This window comes from Ruditapes philippinarum, unplaced genomic scaffold (assembly GCF_026571515.1).
Source record: "Ruditapes philippinarum isolate M1 unplaced genomic scaffold, ASM2657151v2 ctg2614_1_1_1_1, whole genome shotgun sequence".
NCBI lineage: Eukaryota > Metazoa > Mollusca > Bivalvia > Venerida > Veneridae > Ruditapes > Ruditapes philippinarum.
The window spans coordinates 73,991-97,951 of NW_026855026.1; the positions used below are offsets into that span (position 1 = coordinate 73,991).

General features: G+C 33.8%; 1 protein-coding gene across 3 annotated transcripts in view; it reads right to left on the reverse strand.

The window, feature by feature from the left end:
- Positions 1-4,340: 4,340 nt before the first annotated feature.
- LOC132741878 (serine/threonine-protein kinase 31-like) overlaps positions 4,341-23,961 on the reverse strand; it is a 33,074-nt gene continuing 13,453 nt past the window's right edge. For 2 of the 3 annotated variants that reach the window (XM_060730143.1, XM_060730142.1), the window contains exons 10-28: positions 22,496-22,887; positions 21,657-21,786; positions 21,187-21,293; positions 20,105-20,273; positions 19,540-19,662; positions 18,883-18,987; positions 18,063-18,152; positions 17,296-17,406; positions 16,357-16,605; positions 15,938-16,033; positions 14,477-14,557; positions 13,944-14,057; positions 13,586-13,678; positions 11,623-11,859; positions 11,102-11,233; positions 9,310-9,372; positions 8,816-9,054; positions 6,432-7,048; positions 4,341-4,478 (exon numbers count right to left, since the gene is read on the reverse strand). In XM_060730143.1, the coding sequence (XP_060586126.1) occupies positions 4,360-4,478; positions 6,432-7,048; positions 8,816-9,054; positions 9,310-9,372; positions 11,102-11,233; positions 11,623-11,859; positions 13,586-13,678; positions 13,944-14,057; positions 14,477-14,557; positions 15,938-16,033; positions 16,357-16,605; positions 17,296-17,406; positions 18,063-18,152; positions 18,883-18,987; positions 19,540-19,662; positions 20,105-20,273; positions 21,187-21,293; positions 21,657-21,786; positions 22,496-22,887 (3,267 nt within the window). In that variant the 3' untranslated portion in view covers positions 4,341-4,359. The remainder of the gene's footprint in view (positions 4,479-6,431; positions 7,049-8,815; positions 9,055-9,309; positions 9,373-11,101; positions 11,234-11,622; positions 11,860-13,585; positions 13,679-13,943; positions 14,058-14,476; positions 14,558-15,937; positions 16,034-16,356; positions 16,606-17,295; positions 17,407-18,062; positions 18,153-18,882; positions 18,988-19,539; positions 19,663-20,104; positions 20,274-21,186; positions 21,294-21,656; positions 21,787-22,495; positions 22,888-23,961) is intronic. The other variant, XM_060730144.1, reaches the window with a different exon arrangement.

Sequence of the window (23,961 nt, forward strand, 5' to 3'; positions counted from 1 at the left end):
TTTCAATTGAATATCTCAAGTAATAATTGAGATATTTGACTTTACAAAAAACTTTAACCAACGCAGACGCTGACGCCGACGCCGGGGCGACTACAATAGCTCTCATATTCTTCGAATAGTCGAGCTAAAAATTTATTTTGTTAGATTTTTATGTATATTTATGTGCAGATTAACTATGTGCCATGAGAAATACATTTACATGTATATGATTATTAAATAAAAGTAAATTCCACTTTTGTTCTTTTGCTTTCCCGAAGTTATTCATCATTTGTATTGGATAACATTACACCTCCATTCCAATCTCCTTTAGTCAATGCATGGATCATGGGTGCCAATGTTACAAAAATATGCCTGTATGTATAGTCTTATTAAAGGGAACATTTTCAGAAAAATCCCTCAATTTTGATGACTAAATTGTCAATTATCACATTTTTAACTCGACTATTCAAAAAAATCACCAAGCAGTGGTGTCACACTTTAGTTACGTTTTTGTGTGCAAGTTGGTAAATCTAAAAATACTGAAGGGAAAGGGTTGAAACTTCGCACAACTGTTCTGTGTGATTATCTAACATAATGAGCTTATGATTGCCTTTTTACAGTTGTCAAGCATTGAGAATAGTCAAGTGATGTCTTACCAACAGCTCATTTTATATAAGCATGGCCAAAGGGACCTTTATTTTGCCTCTAACACTAAGCCTCATTATGCTGAACATTTGTGCCAAGTTCTACAACAATTCCTAATTTCACTCTGACCTTCAAGAGCAAGTAGAAAATAGACAAAATCTGGAATTTCATCATCTGGTGTCCTTGCATATATTGACCTGAAGAAAGACTATTTCATAATTGTGAACATTATGTGATATAATCCCTTAAATCAAAGACTTGTAATTTTTTCCTCAATATATATTCTGTTCACCTCTGTGATCTTTATCTTGGGCACTGGGACCTGAATTTTGGGTGCACACTCTACCTTTCATTGCCAGGTTATATCAAAATCCCTAAAAATATGTAGACTAGAAGTTTTGTTCTACACATGGGTTTTCTTCTGACCTTGACCTAGAAACTTTGTTTATTTGTGAAGCACATCATCTCATGATGATGAATATCTATTGTATCAAGTAGTACTAAAATCCATCCATGCATGTAGAAGATATGCACCAATAAAAACCCATCATTTCTATGGCAATCTTGACTTAGAGACTTTGGTAATGCACACAACACTTAATGATAGTTAACATTAATGTCAAGTAATATTTAAATTCCTCCGTGCATGTGGAAGATATGCTCTGGACGAAACTGGACGCCACTCCCTCACATTACAACCCCTTTTTTTCTTTCTGAAAAACATTTTCTTTAAAATTAATTAAATAAACTCGAACATAGGGAAATATTTACAGTACAACTTGTTAATGTTTTCCTCTTTTGATAAGGATGTTTCTCTGTCTTAATTTGATAAGGGTGTTTATCTTTCGTCATTTGATAAAAGTGTTTATTTTCTGATTAGAAACAAAGAAATCCTAAAAACATTATTTGATTTTATTTTAATATGTCATAACATGGCAACAGTTGTCACATCTTGTGGAAAATAACAGAAACTAATGATTTAATGATACAAAAAATGAATTAAGAAATAACAAAATATAATGAAAAACAGTTCTACAGCACTAAATAAAAACATCAATATTGTAATGTTCTACAAATATTCCTCTAAGAAAATAAAACAACAGACAATGAATGCACACAAGCTCTGCTAACATTTCTAATTTCCTAAATTTTAAATGACAAAACCAGTGTGTTAAAAGCTGCAAAGTACAAATAATTATCACTTATATACTATTAGCCAAAAGAGTCCTTATCTTGTGTTTAATTAGTACTGTATGGTCATGCCTCTTCTGTGTAATTTGTATGATCATGCATCTTGTGTGTAATTTGTAAGATCATGCTTCTTGTGTGTGTAATTTGTATGATCATGCCTCTTGTGTGTGTAATTTGTATGATTATGCATCTTGTATGTAATTTGTAAGATCATGACTCTTGTGTGTTATTTGTATGATCACACCGCTTGTGTTATTTGTATGATCATGCCTCTTGTGTTATTTGTATGATCATGCCTCTTGTGTGTCATTTGTAAGATCATGCCTCTTGTGAGTTATTTGTATGATCACACCTCTTGTGTTATTTGTATGATCATGCCTCTTGTGTGTCATTTATAAGATCATGCCTCTTGTGTGTAATTTGTATAATCATGCCTCTTGTATTAATTTGTATGGTCATGTCTTTTGTGTGAGTAATTTGTATAATCTTGCCTCTTGTGTGAAAATTGTATGATCATGCCTCTTGTATGTAATTTGTTTGATCATGTGTCTTGTGTATAATTTGTATGATCATGCCTCTTGTGTGTAATTTGTATGATCATGCCTCTTGTGTGTTATTTGTATGATCATGCCTCTTGTGTTATTTGTATGATCACACCTCTTGTGTTATTTGTATGTATCATGGCCTCTTGTGTTGTTTGTATGATCACCCTCTTGTGTTATTTGTATGAATGCATTGTGTTATTTGTATGATCATGCCTCTTGTGTGTAATTTGTATGATCATGCCTCTTGTGTGCAATTTGTATGATCAGGCCTTTTGTGTGTAATTTGTATTATATTGTCTTTTGTGTTATTTGTATGATCATGTCTCTTGTGTATATTTTGTATGATCATGCCTAGTGTGTAATTTGTTATGATCATGCCTATTTTTGTCTGATTGTGTTTCTTGTGTGTAATTTGTATGATCATGCATCTTGTTATAATTTGTATGATCATGAATCTTGTATGATCATGCCTATTTTTGTCAGAATGTGTTTCTTGTGTGTAATTTGTATGATCACATTTTACCATGATCACTATTTCTACATTTCTTGGACTATGTGTGCAAATACAAAATCCCAACAAAATAATTATATAAAACCAAAAGCCCAATATGTTGTTCCTTGTTTGGTACACATAACATTTGCAAATAGATGGAAAGGGTTACAATTATAGTATTATATAGTTTTGAAATTATGAAAAATTGTTATATACATAAACATCAAACTAAACTGCAAATAAAGCTAATTGTTTTTGAAATGTATTCATGCTTACAAAATAATGCCCTTGTAAAAACCTTTGTACGATTACTAGTTTATATCAGAACACTGCCATGAAAACAAATGGATTGTGCATAATTACCACAGAACACATTCACCCCTTCAGTTTAATGTTTTAACAGGCATAAAATAGAACATAACAACATCAAAGCTTTATAAAAAAAAATCTGAAAATTTGTTAATTATGCTCAGTAATAAAATCTTATTATATAAAACATACAAATTAATTAACAATAAGCAAAAATCATGCTGACCATCAATCAAAATGTTTATACAATAATTTTCATTCATTGAAAAATCTAGAAATTGTCTTTTCATTTGGTAATAAGTATTCAATTATGTTCAGATGATAAGAAATACCCTATGTTCAGATTGATTATAAGGAATATAATCTGTTCAGATGCTCGGGGGGGAAAAAGAAATATAATCAGTTCAAATGATTGAGAAATACATAAAATCTGTTCACAAGATAAGAAATACAATTTGTTCAGTTGATGAAAGTAAACTTGGTCAAATGATTTAGGAACAAAATTTGGTCATAAGATAAACAATATTCTATATGAACAAAATTTGATCATAAGATAAGAAATATTCTATGTTTCAATGTAAGAGCATACAATTTGTTTAAACAAAAAAAATAAAACAATACTTTAATATATTCTTGTACAAAATTTAATAAAAACATGTTTTGTTGTTTTCTTCAATTTGGTTTGATTTTTTATCATTATGAAGATATTCAGCTTGCTGATGACAGTCAAATGTTACAGTCACTTACATAGAACCCTTACCCTGCTAAAACTGGAAATAATTAACCTTTGCCAACAATATATAGTCCGGCCAGCCTGGACATCTGTGCAATCTGACCAGGCTCTATACTGTAAGTAGCTTAAAATTTTCATTTTTTTTATTGAAATCACTTAAAAATTCAACTGGATGGTTCCAAATTCAAAGCAGGGCAAATCCATTCCACAAATTCAGCGGGTTCTGGAAACCTAACAATTCTCACAAGCTATTATGCTTGTAGGCATGTCATGAAAACTTCATAAAAATTTTATCAACGAAAAAAAAATAAAAATCATTTGTGCATGTTACTGTCAATATAAGCATTTATACAAAAATAAAAGAGTTCCTTACTACTCTTAAACAATAATTGTGATGTAAGGTTTATAAAACTGAATTACAACTAAAATAAGGTGTTTTATTCCGTATCCATTATCAACATGTCCTAGTCACTTTTTGTACTTTTCTTGATCATCATATTCAACAGATTTGACAGAGGGGACTGGCTTCGAGATGGTCCATTAATATGAGGAATATCTTCCTGCTTTAGTAGCAACATCTTCACTGAAATATGTATCCATTTCTACATTAACATATTGTCAATAACTTTTTTAAGGCAATGACAATACAAGTTACAGTCAAAATACTTACACTTTCTAAATTTAATCAATAAAATTACTGTCGAAATACTGATGCTTCATAATTTTATTCATACAACTTTCTTTCAAAATGACACTTTTTGGATTTATTCATACAACTTACTGTCAAATTTTTATGCTTCCTAAATTTATTCATACAAGTTACTGTCAAAATACTAAGGCTTCTTGAATTTACTCATACAAGTAACTTAAAATACTTTCACTTCCTGAATTTATTCATACAAGTTACTGTCAAAATACTTACACTTCATGAATTTATTCATACAAGTAACTGGCAAAATACTAATGCTTCATGAATTTATTCATACAAATTGCTGTCCAAATTATGACTTTTTTAAAATTTATTCAATCAAATATAAAGTACAGGACCGACTAAAAGTACAGTTTAACCTATAGTCCCTGCTTTATCTCTGAAAGTCAATATATTTGTTCAATCATAAATAACATACAGGACTGAGTCATAGTACACTTGAACCTGTAATAAAGACATGTCAATCTTTGACACTAGACCTGTCCATTATTGAGGCATTATAGCTCCAGACAGTAAGGGAAGGGCAGGTTGCTCGTTCTATGCTACTGGCCATCAATCTTGGGCCGTAGGCTGTAATGGGTTCAAATCCTGCAGAATGTATTCAGTAATCATTTGCATGATATTTTGGACTTCTCTTAATATCATATAAATTTTTAATGTAGTTAGCTGGGTCTAAGACTGTATCTTTCTCTAAATTGTTCAATCTACTGGAAAGTTACTTTAAAATAACCAATAAATGAGAATAAATTCACATCATTATTTGTATTCTACACCTCTAAATGAATCATTAAAACTAATAAAAGTAAGTTACATATTGTAATAAAAATATACACACGTCATATCTCACATATTAAGTACAAATGTTCTCTAATTTCGTTTTTTTCTTCTTCAAAAAAGTTAAAATCTTAACAACAAAAAATAAGAACTAATTTCTAAACATTTGACAAAATATGTGAAATTTGCTTGATTTGAAAATTATTAACATAAAACAGAAGTGAACAAAGCTATAACAGATTACAGCAACATGAAATAATGAACAATTAAATGTGTAAATATAAATGCTGAACACAACTGGTACATATATATACATGTATCACCTCTCCTCAGTCCGGCTGGCAAAATGTAAATGCTCATTTTGGCTAACATAAAATTACAGTAAACTTTTAATTTAAAGACATTTCAGGACATAAAGTTTATAAAATACAGAAAATCTTGTCTAGAAAGCCCAATACTGTAATGGTAAGCTGTGCCCTTCCTTCCATGCATTATTTCAGACAAGAGCAAACAATTGACCTTCCATGTGTTAGCCAGATAGTTTCCTTGGTCAAAAGTCGACCAACAGCACCATTCAGTAATGTAAAATTGTGTTTGTATGAAATAATACTTTTTAGAAAATATGTATACTGTATTATTTTCCAGCCAAAAAAAGCACTTACATTTTGCCATCACTCTTTAACATTTAGAAATCCTGGCTTTCGAATCTGGACATTCAGTGAGTAAACTAAGCTTCCATTTGAGACCAAAGCTTTCAGTAACACTGATCAAATCTCCATTTCAAAGCCAAGCTTTCAATAACTTTGTTCAAGCTTCTACTTGGAAGTCAAAGCTTTCAGTAACTGATCAAGCATCCAATGCAGCCAAACTTTTGTTAATTGTGATGAAAACCTCCACCTGAAAGTCAGAGAGGGAGTAACAATGAACAAGCTTGTCTGAAAGCCAAACATTCAGTAACAATTAACTCAAGCAACTGTTTTTAGGGATGCAAATCTGAACAAAGAACTGATAAGATAACCATTATTGCACAAACAGGAACAGCCTGTCACTAACATGAATTATCAGCTACTGTCTTCTCACAAGCTGCCCCTTTCTCTGTAATCTCTGCGATTTCTTCTGATCCTGAAACATCGGAGACTCCCTCAGTAGGTGTTACCTCTGTGGTCCCTCCAGACGGTGTTACCTCTGTGGTCCCTCCAGACGGTGTTACCTCTGTGGTCCCTCCAGATGGTGTAACCTCTATGGCCCTTTCAGAAGGTGTTACCTCAGACTGTGTAACCTCCACAACCTCTTCTGATTCTGTTTTATTTGTTGTCTCCTCAGATTCTTTAACCTCTGTGACTCCTCCAGATAGAGTTACATCTGTAATGTCTCCAGATCCTGATACCTTTGTGTTTCCTTCTGACTTTGTAACCTCTGCGACACCTTCTGATCCAGTATCATCCATGTTCCCTGAGATTTCTTCTTGAAAGTCTGTACCATCAATGGTATGATTAGATACTGATTCTGGAATATCAGATTTAGCAGTCTCTAACACAGTGTTGTCAAGTGGTGAGCCACCACGACTGCTGCTAGTTGCTGACAAGCTTTCCGTTGTCCATGAATTATCTGTGTCTGCTCCAGCGTTATACACAGGCTCTGGTTGAACTGGTAGTATGTTCGTCTCAGTCCTGAATTAATATAAGACTTATGTTCAAATTTTAAAACTTATTTCATGAAAATTTAATCATGCTTGACAAAAACAATTATTTACAGTTTTCAGTATTATTTTTCATACTATACTAGAACTGCCACTATCATGGCGTGAATACCCCCGCATACCACTTTGTCAGAATCAACAGTGGCCATTTAGAGCTCAAGGACAACCTCCCTGCCAAATCTGAGGTTACTAAGCCAGTGCATTGCTAAGTTATGTATTCTACATGCTTCAAATGTGAAAATGTCAAAATCAATACATTGCGGACAGGACATTCTTTAGCAATTGAGAAGAAAAGCTTTTTTTTTGTCAAGGTCCCTGTGACCTTTACCTTTGACCCAGTGACCTTAAAATCAATAGGGGTCACCTTATAGTCATGATAAACATCCATGCTAAATATGAAGACTGTGGGTCAAAGGAATCTAAAGTTATTGGGCAGACAACCTTTTTGAAGTCAAAGTCCCTATGACCTTGACCTTTGATCTAGTGACCTCAAAATCAAAAGGGGTCATCTACTAATCATGATCAACATCCATGCCAAATATGAAGACTGTGGGTCAAAGGAATCTAAAGTTATTGGGCAGGCAAACTTTTTAAAGTCAAAGTCCCTGTGACCTTGACCTTTTACCTGGTGACCTCAAAATCAATAGGGGTCATCTACTAATCATGACTAACCTCCATGCCAAATATGAAGACTGTGGGTCAAAGGAATCTAAAGTTATTGGGCAGGCAAACTTTTTAAAGTCAAAGTCCCTGTGACATTGACCTTTTACCTGGTGACCTCAAAATCAATAGGGGTCATCTACTAATCATGACTAACCTCCATGCCAAACATGAAGACTGTGGGTCAAAGGAATCTTAAGTTATAGGGCGGACAAGCTTTTTGAAGTCAAGGCCCCTTCGACCTTGACCTTTGACCTGGTGACCTCAAAGTGAATAGGGGTCATCTACTAATCATGACTAACCTCCATGCCAAATATAAAGACTGTGGGTCAAAGGAATCTTAAGTTATTGGGCGGACAAGCTTTTTAAAGTCAAGGCCCCTGTTACCTTGACCTTTGACCTGGTGACCTCAAAGTCAATAGGGGTTATCTACTAATCATGACTAACCTCCATGCCAAATATGAAGACTGTGGGTCAAAAGAATCAATAAATTGGTAGAATCATAATCGAGCATACAATTAAAACATATTGTCACTTAAATAGTAAGTTTCAATTTATACAGCAAAAACACCCAAAAAAAACTTCTTGTGACAAATCAAATTTAAAGATCTTTTTTGAAACAAGTGATGTTGAAGAAATTTTTCATTAAACCAAAATTTCAACCAATGTTACATATTATACGAAAATCAAGGGCAATACTTTTTCCAAAATTGATCAGATCATAAAATTCTGACAACATGTGCCAGAGTCCTTGATGCAGACAATCTTTCTGTGAACATTTGGTTGAAATCCCTCGGGCAATGTCTATGGGGTTGCACAAAGAAACCAGTTTAACCCTTAACCTGCTGAATTTGTGTTATGAATTTGACAAACTTTAAATTTCAGATAGACCACTGATCACAGTTCATCGGATTTCAACATCAAACACATAAAATCAAGCTACCATCAGTATATAGCCCGGTCAGACTACACGTACGGCATGCTGGCCTGGCTCTATACTGGTGGTAAAGTCTAATTTCTTTCAATTCCAGCAGGTAAAAGGGTGAACAAGTTATTGTTAAACAACTTGTCATCTTACATGTAATCTTCTGCTCTAAACACTCCTATCTCCATCGGTTCATTTGTGCTCTTGATGACAGGGGTGGACATGACTGGTGCTGGTGCTGTTTGGGCGGGCTTAGATACTGGCACTGGCTCCTGTTGGCACACCTCTGTGGGCTTGGCTTCTTGTAACATTTGAAAGACTTGTTTAGCGTGAACCCTTTTAGCTGCTTTCCCACTTAACACCCCATCAAACAGTTGCTGCATGGTTGGACTCTATAATACAAAATGAACACTGTCAAAAAAAATCAATAAAAAAATCATACAAAGCAAAATGCCATCTACAAATTAGTTTTTTTATCAATTCAGTCTACACATGAAATAACCCCTACAACAAACAATCAACCGGTTCAACTTAAACTAGGAAAGCTTTTTGACAAAACAAAATTTAGCACTGTATAATATACAATATACTTATTTATAGGTAAAATCTTGAAAATTTTCATGACAAAAATAAACAGAAATACTTACAAACTGCTTGGTATCAAGGCTGCCATTTGATAAAGATGGGGCTTCATGGTTTGGACATATTAACTGCAATGGAAAAAACAAAACAAATATAAAATATTTACCTAAACAATCCATTATATGTACAACTATCCCAAGTGCTTGTACATGTAAAATATCAACAAAATATTTTCTAACTTATAAACAAAGCAAAAGAAGTGTAAAATTGCTTGGTGAGGTAGTATAGATGTTAAGGTGTCTGTCTTTGACTGAAGGATCAAAGATTTGAGCCAAATTGATGTCACAGCACCAACCATTGGGAGGTAAAGATTTCGGTTCTTGCTGAGAGCTGTTTTTTCTCAACAGATAAAATATATTGTGATCTCTCTTTTAAATGGGCCGCTCTTCTTAGATTGCACTAAACAATAAATGTATACATCAAATAGATTTCTATTCTATTTAAAAAAAAATAAATAAAAAAATGAGATATTAATCTTTGAACCATTACAACTTGTAACAAGGAACATCGCAATGCGATGCAACCAGGTTTTCAGCAAAATATTTCACAGAAGCTTTGTCATGAAGGGGCATTTGTTTTTAATTGAACTTTTAGGAGGAATTATGGCTTTTTTAATATTCCTCAAACAAAAATGATTGAGAAATTTTATGTTGTCTATTCGCCTTTTTTCCCCAAATGTTTTAGAAAGGTAAACAGTACTTTATTTTTGCTTAATTTTTTGCATTTTTTGCGTCTCTTGTCATTTTCTTTTTGTCAACAAATATTGGCGTTGTGGGTTTTTGTGCGATATAAGAAAAGTATGTTCACAATTGTATAAAAATACTTGAATGATGTCTTGGAAAGAAAACATGGGAATTTAGTGAGCGCCCAGGGCACTTGATGACAAAGCTTCTGTGAAAGTATTTTGGTCAAAATCCATTGAGAAAATGTAGGAGAAGTTGCGCACTGTTAGAAATTGTTCACTATATATTCTTGTATAAAGGAAAAAATATACAAAGGGCCATAATTCGGTCAAATATTATCCAATCACAAAACCCCGACAATATGTGCCAGGCACTTGAAAACAAAGCTTCTAAGAAAGAAAGCTTGGTCAAAATCCGTTGAAGATGTAGGAGGAGTTGAGAGCACAGAAGAAAATTGGTCTTCTATAATATTCTGTATAAGGAAAAAATATACAAAGGGCCATAATTCGGTCAATATATTATCCAATCCACAAAACCCAACAATATGTGCCAGGCACTTGATAACAAAGCTTCTAAGAAAGCTTGGTCAAAATCCGTTGAGAAATTGTAGGAGGAGTTGCGCACAGAAAGAAATTGTTCACTATATATTCTATATAAGAAAAAAACAAAGGGCCATAATTAGGTCAAATATATATACCAATTGCAAAACCCTGGCAATATATGTGTCAGGGCACTTTTGAATGACAAAGCTTCTGAGAAAGTTTGGTCAAAATCCGTTGAGAAATGTAGGAGGAGTTGCGCACAGAAAAATTGTTCACTATATATTTTATATAAGGAAAAAAAACAAAGGGCCACAATTATGTCAAATATTATCTAATCGCAAAACCCCGACAATATGCGCCAGGGCACTTGATGACAAAGCTTCTGTGAAAGTTTGGTCAAAATCCGTTGAGAAATGTAGGAGGAGTTGCGCACAGAAGAAATTGTTTTCGCCCGCCCGCCCGCCGACATACCTCAATCTAATAACCAGTTTTTTCCTTCGGAAAACCTGGTTAATAAAGCAGAAGAGTAACATCAAACCGTTCACATCAGGAGTCAAACTTAAAACACTCACCCAGAAAATGAGAAGAACTAAGTTATAGACGTCTGCTGCATTACCCAGAACTTCCGGAGAGGTGTACTGTAATTCTGGGGTCTGAAATACAAAACCCCCTTCTGCTGCATAACGTTTACTGACACGCTCACCCTGTAATATAGAGCAAATATTTGGAATAACAGTCACATTAATGTTATTATTTCAAAACACTGACATGCATGTCTAAATGGCTATTCATTTGCCTATAATTTCAATGCAGGGTCTAAAATAAATTTCTTCAATCTGCTTGACCTCAAAATCACAAAGAGGTTATCTACCAGTCATGACTAGCCCCCCCCCCCCCTTCCACCATTGTAGACAAATGCCTTTTGGTTTAAAAAGTAGGCCAAAACGGCCAATCAAGACACATGCAAAACAATTATCTCCTATTTCCTAATACTTTAGAATAATTAAGCATTCAATGAAAATAAAATGTACAAAGTAATAAAAACAACACTATCACAAGTACAAGAAAAAAGGCAATTACATTGTAAACTTACGGGTGATTTTGAGAAATCTGGATACATAAGTGTGACAGAGTTATCTTCCCTCATGATGACAGCTTGTGGAGTTATCTCTCCATGTATACAATCACGAGCATGAATCTGCACTAATTGTTCTGCTAAACTAACACAAACATTATGTGCCTCCTCGGCACTTAGTTTCTTCATTTTCATGGCTTTATCCAACAAATGTCCACCATCCCAGGCTGTTTGTACATACGCAAGTCTATCCGACTGAAAAAAAAGAAAACAACATAATTTGGCATCTTTTTTAAAGATAATAAGATGATGACAGGGCCCTCAATCCAATTTGGGGGAAGCGGGTCGCTACCCTCAGCAGGGGGAATTTTGGTGTATGGGGGAAATTTTCCTCTTTTTCTTTTATGGTCAAATATCAAATAAACTTCTGCTGTTTTTTATTTACATGCATATTATTTAAAAAAAAAAAATCCCAAATAGGTAACACTAAACTGTTCAGAAGTGATTGATAAGATTTGAAGAAAAGTTTTTAACACCTTAAACCATCAGATCTTTATGCTGCTTAGCTTTCTTTATGATTCACCCCCCCCCCCCCCCCCCCCAAAAAAAAAAAAAAAAAAAAATAAACATTTAGAAACACATTCAGACAAATGTCTCCATTTCCAGAAATATGAACGAATACATGGACCTTAAGTAAATTCTATTCATAAACTACATTTCTAGTGTTCTTACACCCCTTTTATAAGACAAAGCTTCCTTTTCTTGACTTTGTAAACATTCGTAAAAATCGGCATCGCGAAAATATGTGGACAAATGAAAATTTGTTTTTGTTTTTGTTTACACATCCACAATTTCTAGTTGTTTCTGATGTAAATTATATAAAATTAAATTGATTGTTTATTATAAGATCATTTTTCATCAGTTATTTAATAAAGTATCATGAAAACAAAACTTACAAGTTTGTAATTTACGGCAAAATTTACCGTGGTTGATGTAACATTTGAAGACAAAAAAAAAAGATTTCATGAATAAACAATTTTAAATCAAATTGGTTGATGGGAATTGTGATTTTTTTCTGCATATTTTTGTTGAAATTTTAGCATTTTTACAGGATGAAAGCCAATATGTTGACGGTAGATTTTGGGAAAAAAACAAACGGAAACGTGCAGGACATGTACTGTAGATATTCCATGTACAAATAGACGTCAAATAGATGGATTTTAATTTTCAAAAACAACATTAGTTTTCATTTTTTCTCTTTAACACTTTATATGTTTTGAGGGGGAATTTTTACCTCTGTTAGGGGGAAAAAAACATACTATTTTGGTGGGGGACTGCGGCCGAATATCGGCCGCAGATTTGGTTGATCGAGGGCCCTGGATGATGTTCCACTTAAACATTACTTTCAGCAATCTTTCAGCTGTATTGGTAAAATAGTCTTCTACTTTAGTAATAAAACAGGGAGATTATTGTGTAAATCTAATTCACTGAAATATCGCTATCTACCCGATCATACCATATATTGCAATGTTTTTCTTCACCCTTTTGTATCTAAGGGCTGATTTATTGAGAACTTTTTGTAATGAGGCCCCAACTGAACAATTTGAAAAACTACCACTTCAACTGCAAGTGTCAAGTGAGAAAGATATAAGTACCAAATTACTATAAGTGTATTGAAGGAATCTAGCCAGGTATTGAACCCGCCATCTATGTATCAATAAACCATTTTCTGTCACTGTATCATGTTGATTATCAGGAAATGTGAGAAATAATTATATCCTCTATAAATGATGCATCATGTAACAGTATATATATGCCACAATTTTGATGTTCATTGTAAGATACAAACAAATTCAAACCCAGTAGATCATAACATCTTAATTTACTCAAAGACAATACCTTATGGGTCGGATGGGTCCTACAAACTATATTAAGTCATCATATCTTTATCTGGTATAGCTGTTATGAATGAATTACATACCTTGGAGAAGAAAACTGCTTGTATTTGGTTTGAATCACCGTTGTAACTGACTAGTTGCTTCATAAACTGTTCTGTATCTTCAATATGGAATTCCTGTCAGTAGAACAAGTGGCACATATATTTCTATGCAAATATATTGTATTGGTTGCGTTTGCAATGCTACAATTATTCAAAACACTTAATGTATACCACTGTATCAGAGCTTGCACCCATCACGAATAAACTTGCAATTTCAACAACTTTTCAGAAAATAATAGGAAGTTTTAGTAACTGGGATGCTAAGTCAATACACCTATCTAAAGAAGGTAGAATACATCAAATTTCTACACTTAAACACAAATAAATTAAATATGGTTACCTGTAGTAAGACCGGCTGCCCACTGAATACTGAGGTGTATATACCAGGCCGGAAACCAGGCTTCAGACTATAATAGTCAATGTCCCTGTTTGCCTTCACAAGGCCTTTGTACAACTGAAATAATACAAAACATATCTCTCTTCATTTCATGCATTGAAAATACTAACATATCATAGAAACTAGATTTTGATCTTTGATTTCTACTGACAGTCTGTGTGTATCTCTCACTCACTTTGCTTATTAGGTTTTTACATTCATTAAAGGGGACTCGATGCCTGAGACATTAAGATTGCCAGTGTAAAATCACTTCCCCGCTACTGACTGTTGGTTCCAGGAGTTTTTATTCTTTCATGTAATTGTAAGCTAATTGTAGCTTAGTTGTTGAACTCACAAGCCTTCTTAATAATCTACAACATGACACCCAAGATTTTCATTTACCAGTATAACTAGAAAGGCTGATCACCTCGAGTTCCAGCAGATTAAAAATGAATTACCTATTGTATATATTAGTTGTTTTAGTAGAACCAACTTACCAAATAACTATCTATACCAAGATCGGGATATTGTAGAATCAACTCTGGAAAATTGGATTCAGCCAATGTTGCTACCTCTGTCTGTAAAACAAGTTTAATTGGAACTTTAAAGAAAGTATATAAATAATTTTTATCACATACCCATACGATTCATATAAATATGGTATTGCACGGCCATGCATATGTGTTGATGCGACGCCATTTGTGTTATACAAACATAGACACATAAAATATTACAGTTACACTTTAGGCACATCAATGAAAAAGATTCTTTTTCACTTTAAACAGTCTTTATTTAAGGTATGTGATAAATAGAATATTATATTCGTGTAGGTTCATTACTGAATTTATTGAACTCATGGAAGAAAATAATATTTTGCTCACCACAGATTCGCAAAATACACTTTTATTCAACTTGTTCAATAAATTCAGTATTGAACATACACTCATTCAATATCCTCTATATCTATGCTTAATATGTATATTTCTGAGTTTTATAACTGGCGGAAGAAGAATATTTTATAAAATTCAAACCATAAATGCTTGAGATATTTTCATGAAATTCAAATCAGAGTATAACAGTAACAAAGATGGGAGTTGAACATGTAGCAATCAAACATCCAGATAAAAAATATCTCAACAAAAATTTATGTTGAAATACCTATTTGGTAACTCATCATCAATGCAAGTCAATTTCTTGATATAACATCATAGTCTGTTTGCTTTAAAAGATGTTCTTAAATCTGTTCACAGCATTAATTCCATATTTTGTCATTATAAAGCAGTAATGGGCTAACTCTCTTTAAATCATATGAGCCGCGTCACGGCAAAACCAAAACGCAATGCGTTTGCAACCAGCATGGATCCAGATGCGCAGTCTGATCAGGATCCATGCTGTTCGCTTACAAACCCTATTACAAGTAGAGAAACTGATAGCAAACAGCATGGATCTTGATCAGACTGCGCGGATGTGAAAGCTGGTCTGGATCCATGCTGGTTGCAAACGCATTACGTTGGTTTTGTCGTGACGCGGCTCATATAAGGAATTAACCCAATACTGCACTACGGGCACAATTTCTCACAAACTTGTCTTAATGGTAAAATAACAAGCATTCTCAAATAAGTGTACATAATGATACATGTCGGCAGTGAAGACCAACTTACATTCAACGAAATGAACAAACCATTAAAAGAAAAAATGTAAAATATAAATGCTATGTCAAACTTATCTATTGCTTAGCTAATTCACATCGTAACAACAGAAATACCAAAAATTTCAGTAAGGAAATACATGTATCAACTTACTTAATTACATGTCAAAACTATTGAAATATTGCCTTTAAATTAATCTTCACATAAACTTATGAACTTTTGACCTATCACCCTCTGCTAGTTGGACAAGTCTAGAGTGAAGATCAATGACAATATAAACTGAATATCAAAATAAGATTAAGTACGTACTGATAGTGAATCTGACTGTACGAGGGCATCCTGTAACTGTGCGCGTATCTTATCCTCCTCTTTCTTCACACCTGCCAACTCTTCCTCATCCCCACTCTATAAAACATGTTATAACAGTATACTTTAATTCAAGATTTAGTCTAGTCAAGATTCTAAGTCTAGTTCCACTAGATAGTACACATATTGTTAACCTTTCATAATCCGCAGCATTGGCTTAGTGCCAAAAGATTGTATCTTATATGAGCAAAAAAATATTTTGTATAATAAAGCCCAATGTAAACAAAGAATATTCAGTAGCCAATTAAGTCAAAAGATGTACACTTTGTGCTCAGGAGAGCTTAAAACTACACAGGAACAATGCAACCGGCAAATTTTGCTTTAAAATGGTATAAAGTATAGGTGAAAATCAATATAAGCACCTCCTCAAGGTCCTGTTTATCTGCCTGTAGATGCCTCAATTTCGATCTTAAACTTTTCACTTGTTTTCTATTCTCCTGGACATGTGAAAATGTTGGTGGTTTATCTAGCCATGGCTCAATGGAGAGTTTACGAGTATTGAATTCTCTATGTAGTGTGGCAATATTCTCAAGGGTGGCAGCCTCCTGATTTAGCTCTTTTCTCACCGAAGCAATTACTATGGCAATTAGATTGGAATCCTTCCCGTGCACCTATAATAGGAGGGTATAAATATATTACTTACAGTCAAAGCTAATTATGATTTACTAAACATTAATTGAAATTTGATTATGATGGAACTTCTACACTCTTGAGTCCACTTCCTGGGACTGACCAGTACTGAGGTTACAAGGAAACATGATCCTCATGCAAGTAAGGCTTGAACATATGATCCCTAGGTTTTAGAGGCTTACACCTTTACCACCAAGACATCATTCTCTTTATTTATATTGGGCAGTGACATACAATTCACATAACAATTCTTTGTTTTTTTAAATTGGTTCTAAGTCGCACAAACACTGTAAAGATCATATGGTGACTTTGCTACTTTACTGCTGAAGGAAGGCCTCACGTGCCCCTCTATGAATTATTTCAGGTAAGAGTGTGAGCATCCAGAGTAGAACCACCCATTATACGCAACTCACATGATATACTCCATTGCCCCTGACATGTCTTGACCCCACAACGGGATGAGGCAAGTCGATTGAAACCACTCAGCTAGGGAAGCCGCTTTTGATAAAAGATAAAGAGGAATACACAACACAAATTCATACACTTTGTTTCCTAGATTATTTTCATTTACACATTGCCCATAACAGATTTACCTATAACTACCTGTTCTACCTAGGTTTTTACAAATCGAGTGCCTATTCCTGAAGTTGACAAGATAATGGAATACCTACCAAGTCAGTTACGTTGACCTCTCTCTGAAGTGCGTGTGAATATGTCTTGAACAAGTCGTCAATGTCAACATCAGATTTCTCTATCTCTGGATTAGTCTCTACACTGATCAGCTACAAACAAGTTTATATAGATCAGTAAAGTCCAGAATTAATTTGTGTTAAATGTGTATGTCAATGTCTCCTAGTTCAATTGTAAGAAAAGTGGCTAAAATAACTCTACTATGTTCTTGAAAGTTAGAGCATGAATACAAATGCATGGAATTCTATAAAGAAGTATAATACAACAACAGTTTATGGGTTTTAGATAGTAAACAATATTTACAAAAACAAGAGAAATGTATTGAACAAAAAACTTTAGTGGTTATGATATAAAATAACACCCAAAACCTTAACAAAACATCACCTCAAAATCAACACCAATGTTAGGGTTTTTGTTTTGTTTTTGCTTTTAGTTGCATTTTATGTCACACCAACACAGTAGAGGCCAAATGGCTACTTTTCAGCTTTACTGGCGGAAGAAGACCTCAGGTGCCTCTCCGTGTATTTTTTAGACACAAACTGGCACCTAAGTAGAACCACCGATCTTACGTATGATACTTGGATAGCTGCCTCACATGAAGAAATCCAAAATCCCTGTCGGAACTTGAACCACAGTGGTGAGGGGTGAAGTTGTTTGAATTAACGACTTAACCACTCGACCACGAACCCCTAAACAATGTCAGGGTAAGGATGGCCCAAATATTCTTTCTACAGTAAAGCTGCATTACCTGTTTCACTTGATTAAGAGCAGTTTGTAAGGCTCCCTCACAGAAATCTGTAGCCGTCCGCACATCTTTAAACTCAGTGTCTTTCTTCGTCTGAAAAAGTACAAGACCACAACATTTACTGGCATGACTTACTCATATAAAAGCATAAATTTCCTTATTTTACTAAGGTATTAAGGCATATGCCTGATTTTGTAACAAACAAAATTTTCTTGAATGATTATAATCATTGTATACCGCATTGTCTGAAGTTTTCTGAATTTCATCAAATTTTTTTCCGACTGTGATTAATGTTCAGCAGAATTTCAATAGTAACAGTCAATCATTTTAATCTAACAAGGTGCAATCTGAAGCTAGGATCATTTTAAGTCAAAGATAAACATGAATTTCCATTTGTTTCTGTCAATATACAAAATACCCCCAATTTCCCATAACCACCAGTAAGAAACCCAGCCAGCATCCACCTCCATGCAGTCTGGTCCGAGTCAGCTAATTGTTGCATATTTCTAGTATTTTGACACTGAAATCCCATTAACAATAGTACGAGTAACAATTGTAACTTGTCAAACAAAACTTATGATTGTTTGCGCACTGCATGCACAAAAGAAATTTGCATTCAAAGTCAAATAAGCGTGTAAACACAAAAAAATGTTAAACTATGTTCAATGTGTAAATTTTGATCTGGACACAGAAGCACACTAAACGGCGCAACTTATATCATGCAAACATCACTTAGTAACAATTTTCCATTGATGCACAGTTTCAGCATAAAAGTTAGGCTAGTACATCATGCCCTTTTATAAAACTTAATATGAAGTCTCACCTTCCAGGAAATAAATCCTGGAGCCACATTTTCTAGACTGGGTACATCCTGGACTTGTATTTTCAAGTACTCGCTATAGGTGTTCATTAATCTTAACTGAGTTTCCTGAAATAATCACATTTCAAATTGTAACACAATCAAAATTTAATATAATAATTACATGTATATAATTACTGGTATAATTATGCATATAAATGTCTTTTCATTGGCTGGCAGGAGAATACATCCTTCTTAGATCTATATACCTCTTTATGTATTTCAATTAGGATATATTATACAATCACTGTATGGTGATGAGGTGAATATGCAAGTCATAGACCTTGCTTATGTGAGATGAATATAACATTAGGTCCATTGACTTTGACGTTCCTGAAACCTTTATACAATAACTGTTTTATTAAATTACCAAATAAAATTCTTCATTTAGTAATTATTCCAAAGTTGTCTTTTTTCCTTTTTCATACAAGCAAGCCCTTAGTGAACAGAAAACACAGAAGTTATTTAACTATTTTTCAGCCTTCGATTCCATTTTAACCGTCTACTTTAAGGAACCATTCAATAATGGCTTAACAGTTAAGCTGACCAATCAAGAACATTATTTTTCAGTGTCTTTATCATTTATTTCACACTGGAATTAGCTAATAGTTATAAACAGACCTGTACTTGTTTATATCTTGTTTCTAACGGTAGATTTTCCATCTCTTCAAGACATACACAAAGACTCTTGTGTAAACCTTTACGACACTCATCTCTTGTGCCAATCAAATCCTGTAACTCTCCCTGTAATTTGTTACAATTCTTATACATTTTACGTCTTACATTTCCGTCATTTAAGATTCTTCTGACAAAAAAAACATTATTTCTGCTACACGTAACTCACAATTTTAAAGTTTGGGTGAAAATTACCATTAAACAAAAATAATTCATTGCAACATTTTAAGATGGTTGTTAAAATATATTTCAGCAATGATATTACTATACAGAATCTGTAATTCTTCCATTTCTTTATCCATAATTTGATAAAATCTGGAAAATTTCCTTTGTGAGAAAGAACATAAACTCTATGGTCTTTAAAATATATGGCAAGTTAAATGCCATTAAAATAAAATGATGGCTCCAAAGTTAATGATACTTTAACAATTTTTCAAATTTTATGCCTTAAAATCAAATTATCTGAAATAACTTAATAAAGCAAAATGTTCTTAATTGAGGAAACATGTACCTGCTCTTTGCATTTTTTAATCTCATCTTGGGCAGCCTTGTATCGAGCTAATGATGTAGACACTTCCCCTAATGACTTACATTTGCTATTATCTACTCTCTCGCATTCTGTACATAACGCCATAGCCTCCTCTAGTAAACATGTTGATTTACTTGTGGGAAATTGCTCTCTACACGAGAAATATAACACATGATTATATTACCAACATAACTGATGTATACACTAAGATACATCTTTATTGTTAACTGTTCAATTGTTTTTTCTCATTATCTCACAAATTATCATTTATTAACTAGGAAATCTTTAACTTCTTTGCTGCTTTTATGTATATCTGGTTGACCTTTTTGCCACACCAACAATCTTAAACATGCTGAAACTGAAAGTGATCAGCTTTTGTCACAAGCATAGAGACAGGCCAGCTGGCAGTTTGACTAGCCCCGAGACAGATTCATATTAGAATCCCTTGAACTTTAAATTGACTGTTCCAAATTAAAGGCAGGGCAAAATCATTACATAAATTCAGCAGGTTAAGGCTAAACTAATTGGCCAATGTTGACTTTTGTGTATTCTACTGCATATAATCTAAAACACAACAATTTAATTGAACAAGAAATGTCGAACAACACATATGCCCCCTTTTCTAGCGCTTGACTCACATTAGTGTCAATTTTTATATAGAAACTTGCCATAAATGGGTACATGGAAGTGTTCAATTATAGAAAATAGAAAAATAATCAAGACTTTGTGATAAATACTTTTCAAGATAATGAGCGGAAACCTTTCTGACATTTAAGGTCCCTGTGACCTTGACCTTTGATTTAGTGACCTCAAAATTAATAGGGGTTATCTACTAGTTATGACCAATCACTACGTGAAATATGAAGACTTTGTGATAAATTGTTTTCAAGATAATCAGCAGAAACCATGTGGTCTACCGACAGACAGACATCAGCAAGACAGACATCAGACATCAATATACCCCCCTCTTCTACGAAGGGGGCATAAAAAGTCACTAAGTCATATCATAACAAATATATTGTATTTGTTTAATTTTGTTATTTAAATCTTGTAGTACTATATACCTGAGATGTCTAACAACAGCTGACAAGGCTACTACTGTATTTATACGTTTAGATATTGTGTCTTCCCGTAGCTTGGCTGCAGATGCCGCAAACTCCTCTTGTAATGTCTGTAATTTTGTGACAATATATAGGTCATTATTACATTTATTATATGTCTTTTTCTCAGAGTCTTCCTTTTACAACAAAATCAATGCCAAAAATTAATTTTCAAAGTTAAATCCCATTTTTTTAGTAATACTTTGCAAGTCAATCAAGTAAACCAATGTTTTTAATATCTACATGAATGATAAAGTTTGAACACTAAAATGAATAATATTGACCTTCTTTACATTTTTTACACATGACTGAGCTGTGGGCCAAAACATGAGCCATAAGGTCATGTTCTTCCCTTTACCTAGAGACTGCTTTTGCCTAAGAGCACAATACTGTATATTCAAAACTTATAGCATACAATTTGTATAATAGCTTACCTTGACCTTTGAGCGCATATATTCTGCCTGCATATTGGCAGCATCTTTTTCCGTACGCAACTTCTCGTTTTCCTGATTCTTCTTCGTCAGCTTACTTTGTAACTTTTTATCTCTAGCAAGATCTTGTTGTCTGTAAAGAAATGTTATAAAATGCTTGAAGATAATCCTGGGGCAAAAAATCATGCATGATTTTGGTCTCATACTGACAACACTGTAAAGGTCAAAAGGTTAAAATTCCAGCTTTAGTGACCTCACATGACCCTTCTTACATGATTTCAGGAATGAGCCAGTTCTTAAGGACAACCACTGTCTCTAAAGTTGTGTAAGCTAGCTAGATAGCTTCTTCACATGAAAGAATCCCTAATGGGACTCCAACCCACAGTGGTTTTGTTAAAAGTTAAAAAACATTAATATACATCTATTTATGTCATGAAAAGATATAATGATAAATCATTTAATGTCCATCAGTATCTTACAAGCCCAAATAAACAATACTGCTATTTTTGGCAACTGTATCACTCACTGCATGAAGGTCAGAAGGTTGAAATTCACCTAACTCTTATTCTTCTGGCTATTGTTTAGTGAACAGAGAGAAATACTGAACACATCAACAGGATGCGTAAAGTTTGAACAAACACTGGTATTGTCAGATCAAACAATAATGTACAGAGTTGCCATAATGTATCAAAACTTTCTTTAGCAAGAAGCAAATTTTCAAATTTGGTAGTAAAGATTACATTGCAAACTGTATAAAGGTCCTTTACCTAACAACAAGTAATTCTTCATTCAAAGACAAGTTTGTTACTAAAATCCAGTCAAGAAATTGGATAAAAACTTACGCCATTTGCATGGGAGGGTAACCCATATTTGGCATGTGTTGCTGTCCAACTGGTGGCATTCCCATCATTGGAAGTCCCATCAACGGAGGTGGCTGACCCAACGGGGATACAGTATTTCGATCCCTCTGAGGTTTCATTCCAGCAGCATATGGTGGTGGCCCCATCAGCTGTGGTCCGGGGGGTTCAGGAAACATTCCAGTCTCATTTTGTTGTCGAGGGGTTTTACCCATTGTTGGTCGAGTAGTACAGTAACCAGCTGAGATCATACTGTCACCTACTGATATATTGTCTATATATAAATGTCCATAATAACCACTTCCATCAGCTAGTGCACGGGTTCGCACTAATTGACCCATCTGATTATCAGTCAATGCTTTCAGAAACTGTTTTCCCTGTAAATAGATAAGGAAAGAGGGCTTGAACATAACCTTATTTTCTATGCAAACCAATGGAATACTTTATAAATATGCCTTATTCTCATACATTTGTCACTTCACATCAATTTGTGTCTGGTATAAACACTCATGCAAAGATATGTGTCATCCAAAAACTACACAAGCCGACACTCGAATAGACAGTTTTATCCCATCAAAATGCGTAATTGAGCAGGTGTAAATGTGCTTACCCTACAGTCCATTTAATGATCTAATTACATTTATTTTAAAATATTGAATATTGATATAATAAATTTTACAAACACACAATCAAGCAAAAAGTATTACTCTTATCTCAAGATTTGAAACATATATTTATCAGATCAGACGAAAAATAACCAAGCTAACATTTAGTGTTGTGAACACCTATATCTTGATGACATCACATGGTGAATCAGATTTAACAAATTGATGGGTAAGGGTCCAACTGAGAAAGACAGTCATGGTTGACATGTTCTTTGAAGGGTTGTTTCAAGAAGTAATTAAAAGTTTTTGAACTTTTAGATATTGAATTTATTCAACAAATGCACAAGCATCTTTGTATGCATGTTTGATAATTGTTGTGCAGGTGCAACTTTTTTAAAACAAGACATGTTTGTAAAACATGTATGCCCCCTATAGGCAGCCAATTAGTCATGTGATCAGGTTATTATGCATGACTTCTGACCCAGTGAACAAACAATTAATAAGGGTTATCTAGTATCTACTGGTCATGACTAGTCACAAGGTAATAATTATTGTGACCCCGTAGGTTGTGTGCAGCAATTTAAGTTATTACAAATCTTACCAAATAATATATGCGTAAATTTTATGAATCATGTAGCCCTTATTAATGACAGCCAAGTTGTTATATTACATAAGACCTTCAAATGTGTATACCAAAAGCATTTTTAGTTTAATATAAACATATCAACTAAGGCAACTTGAGTTGTTGAGTTATTGGTCAAAAACCGTCATTAAGTACAAGGTCAATATGACATTAACCCCTTGACCCAAAATCAATAGGGGTCATCTGCTGGTCATGACCAATCA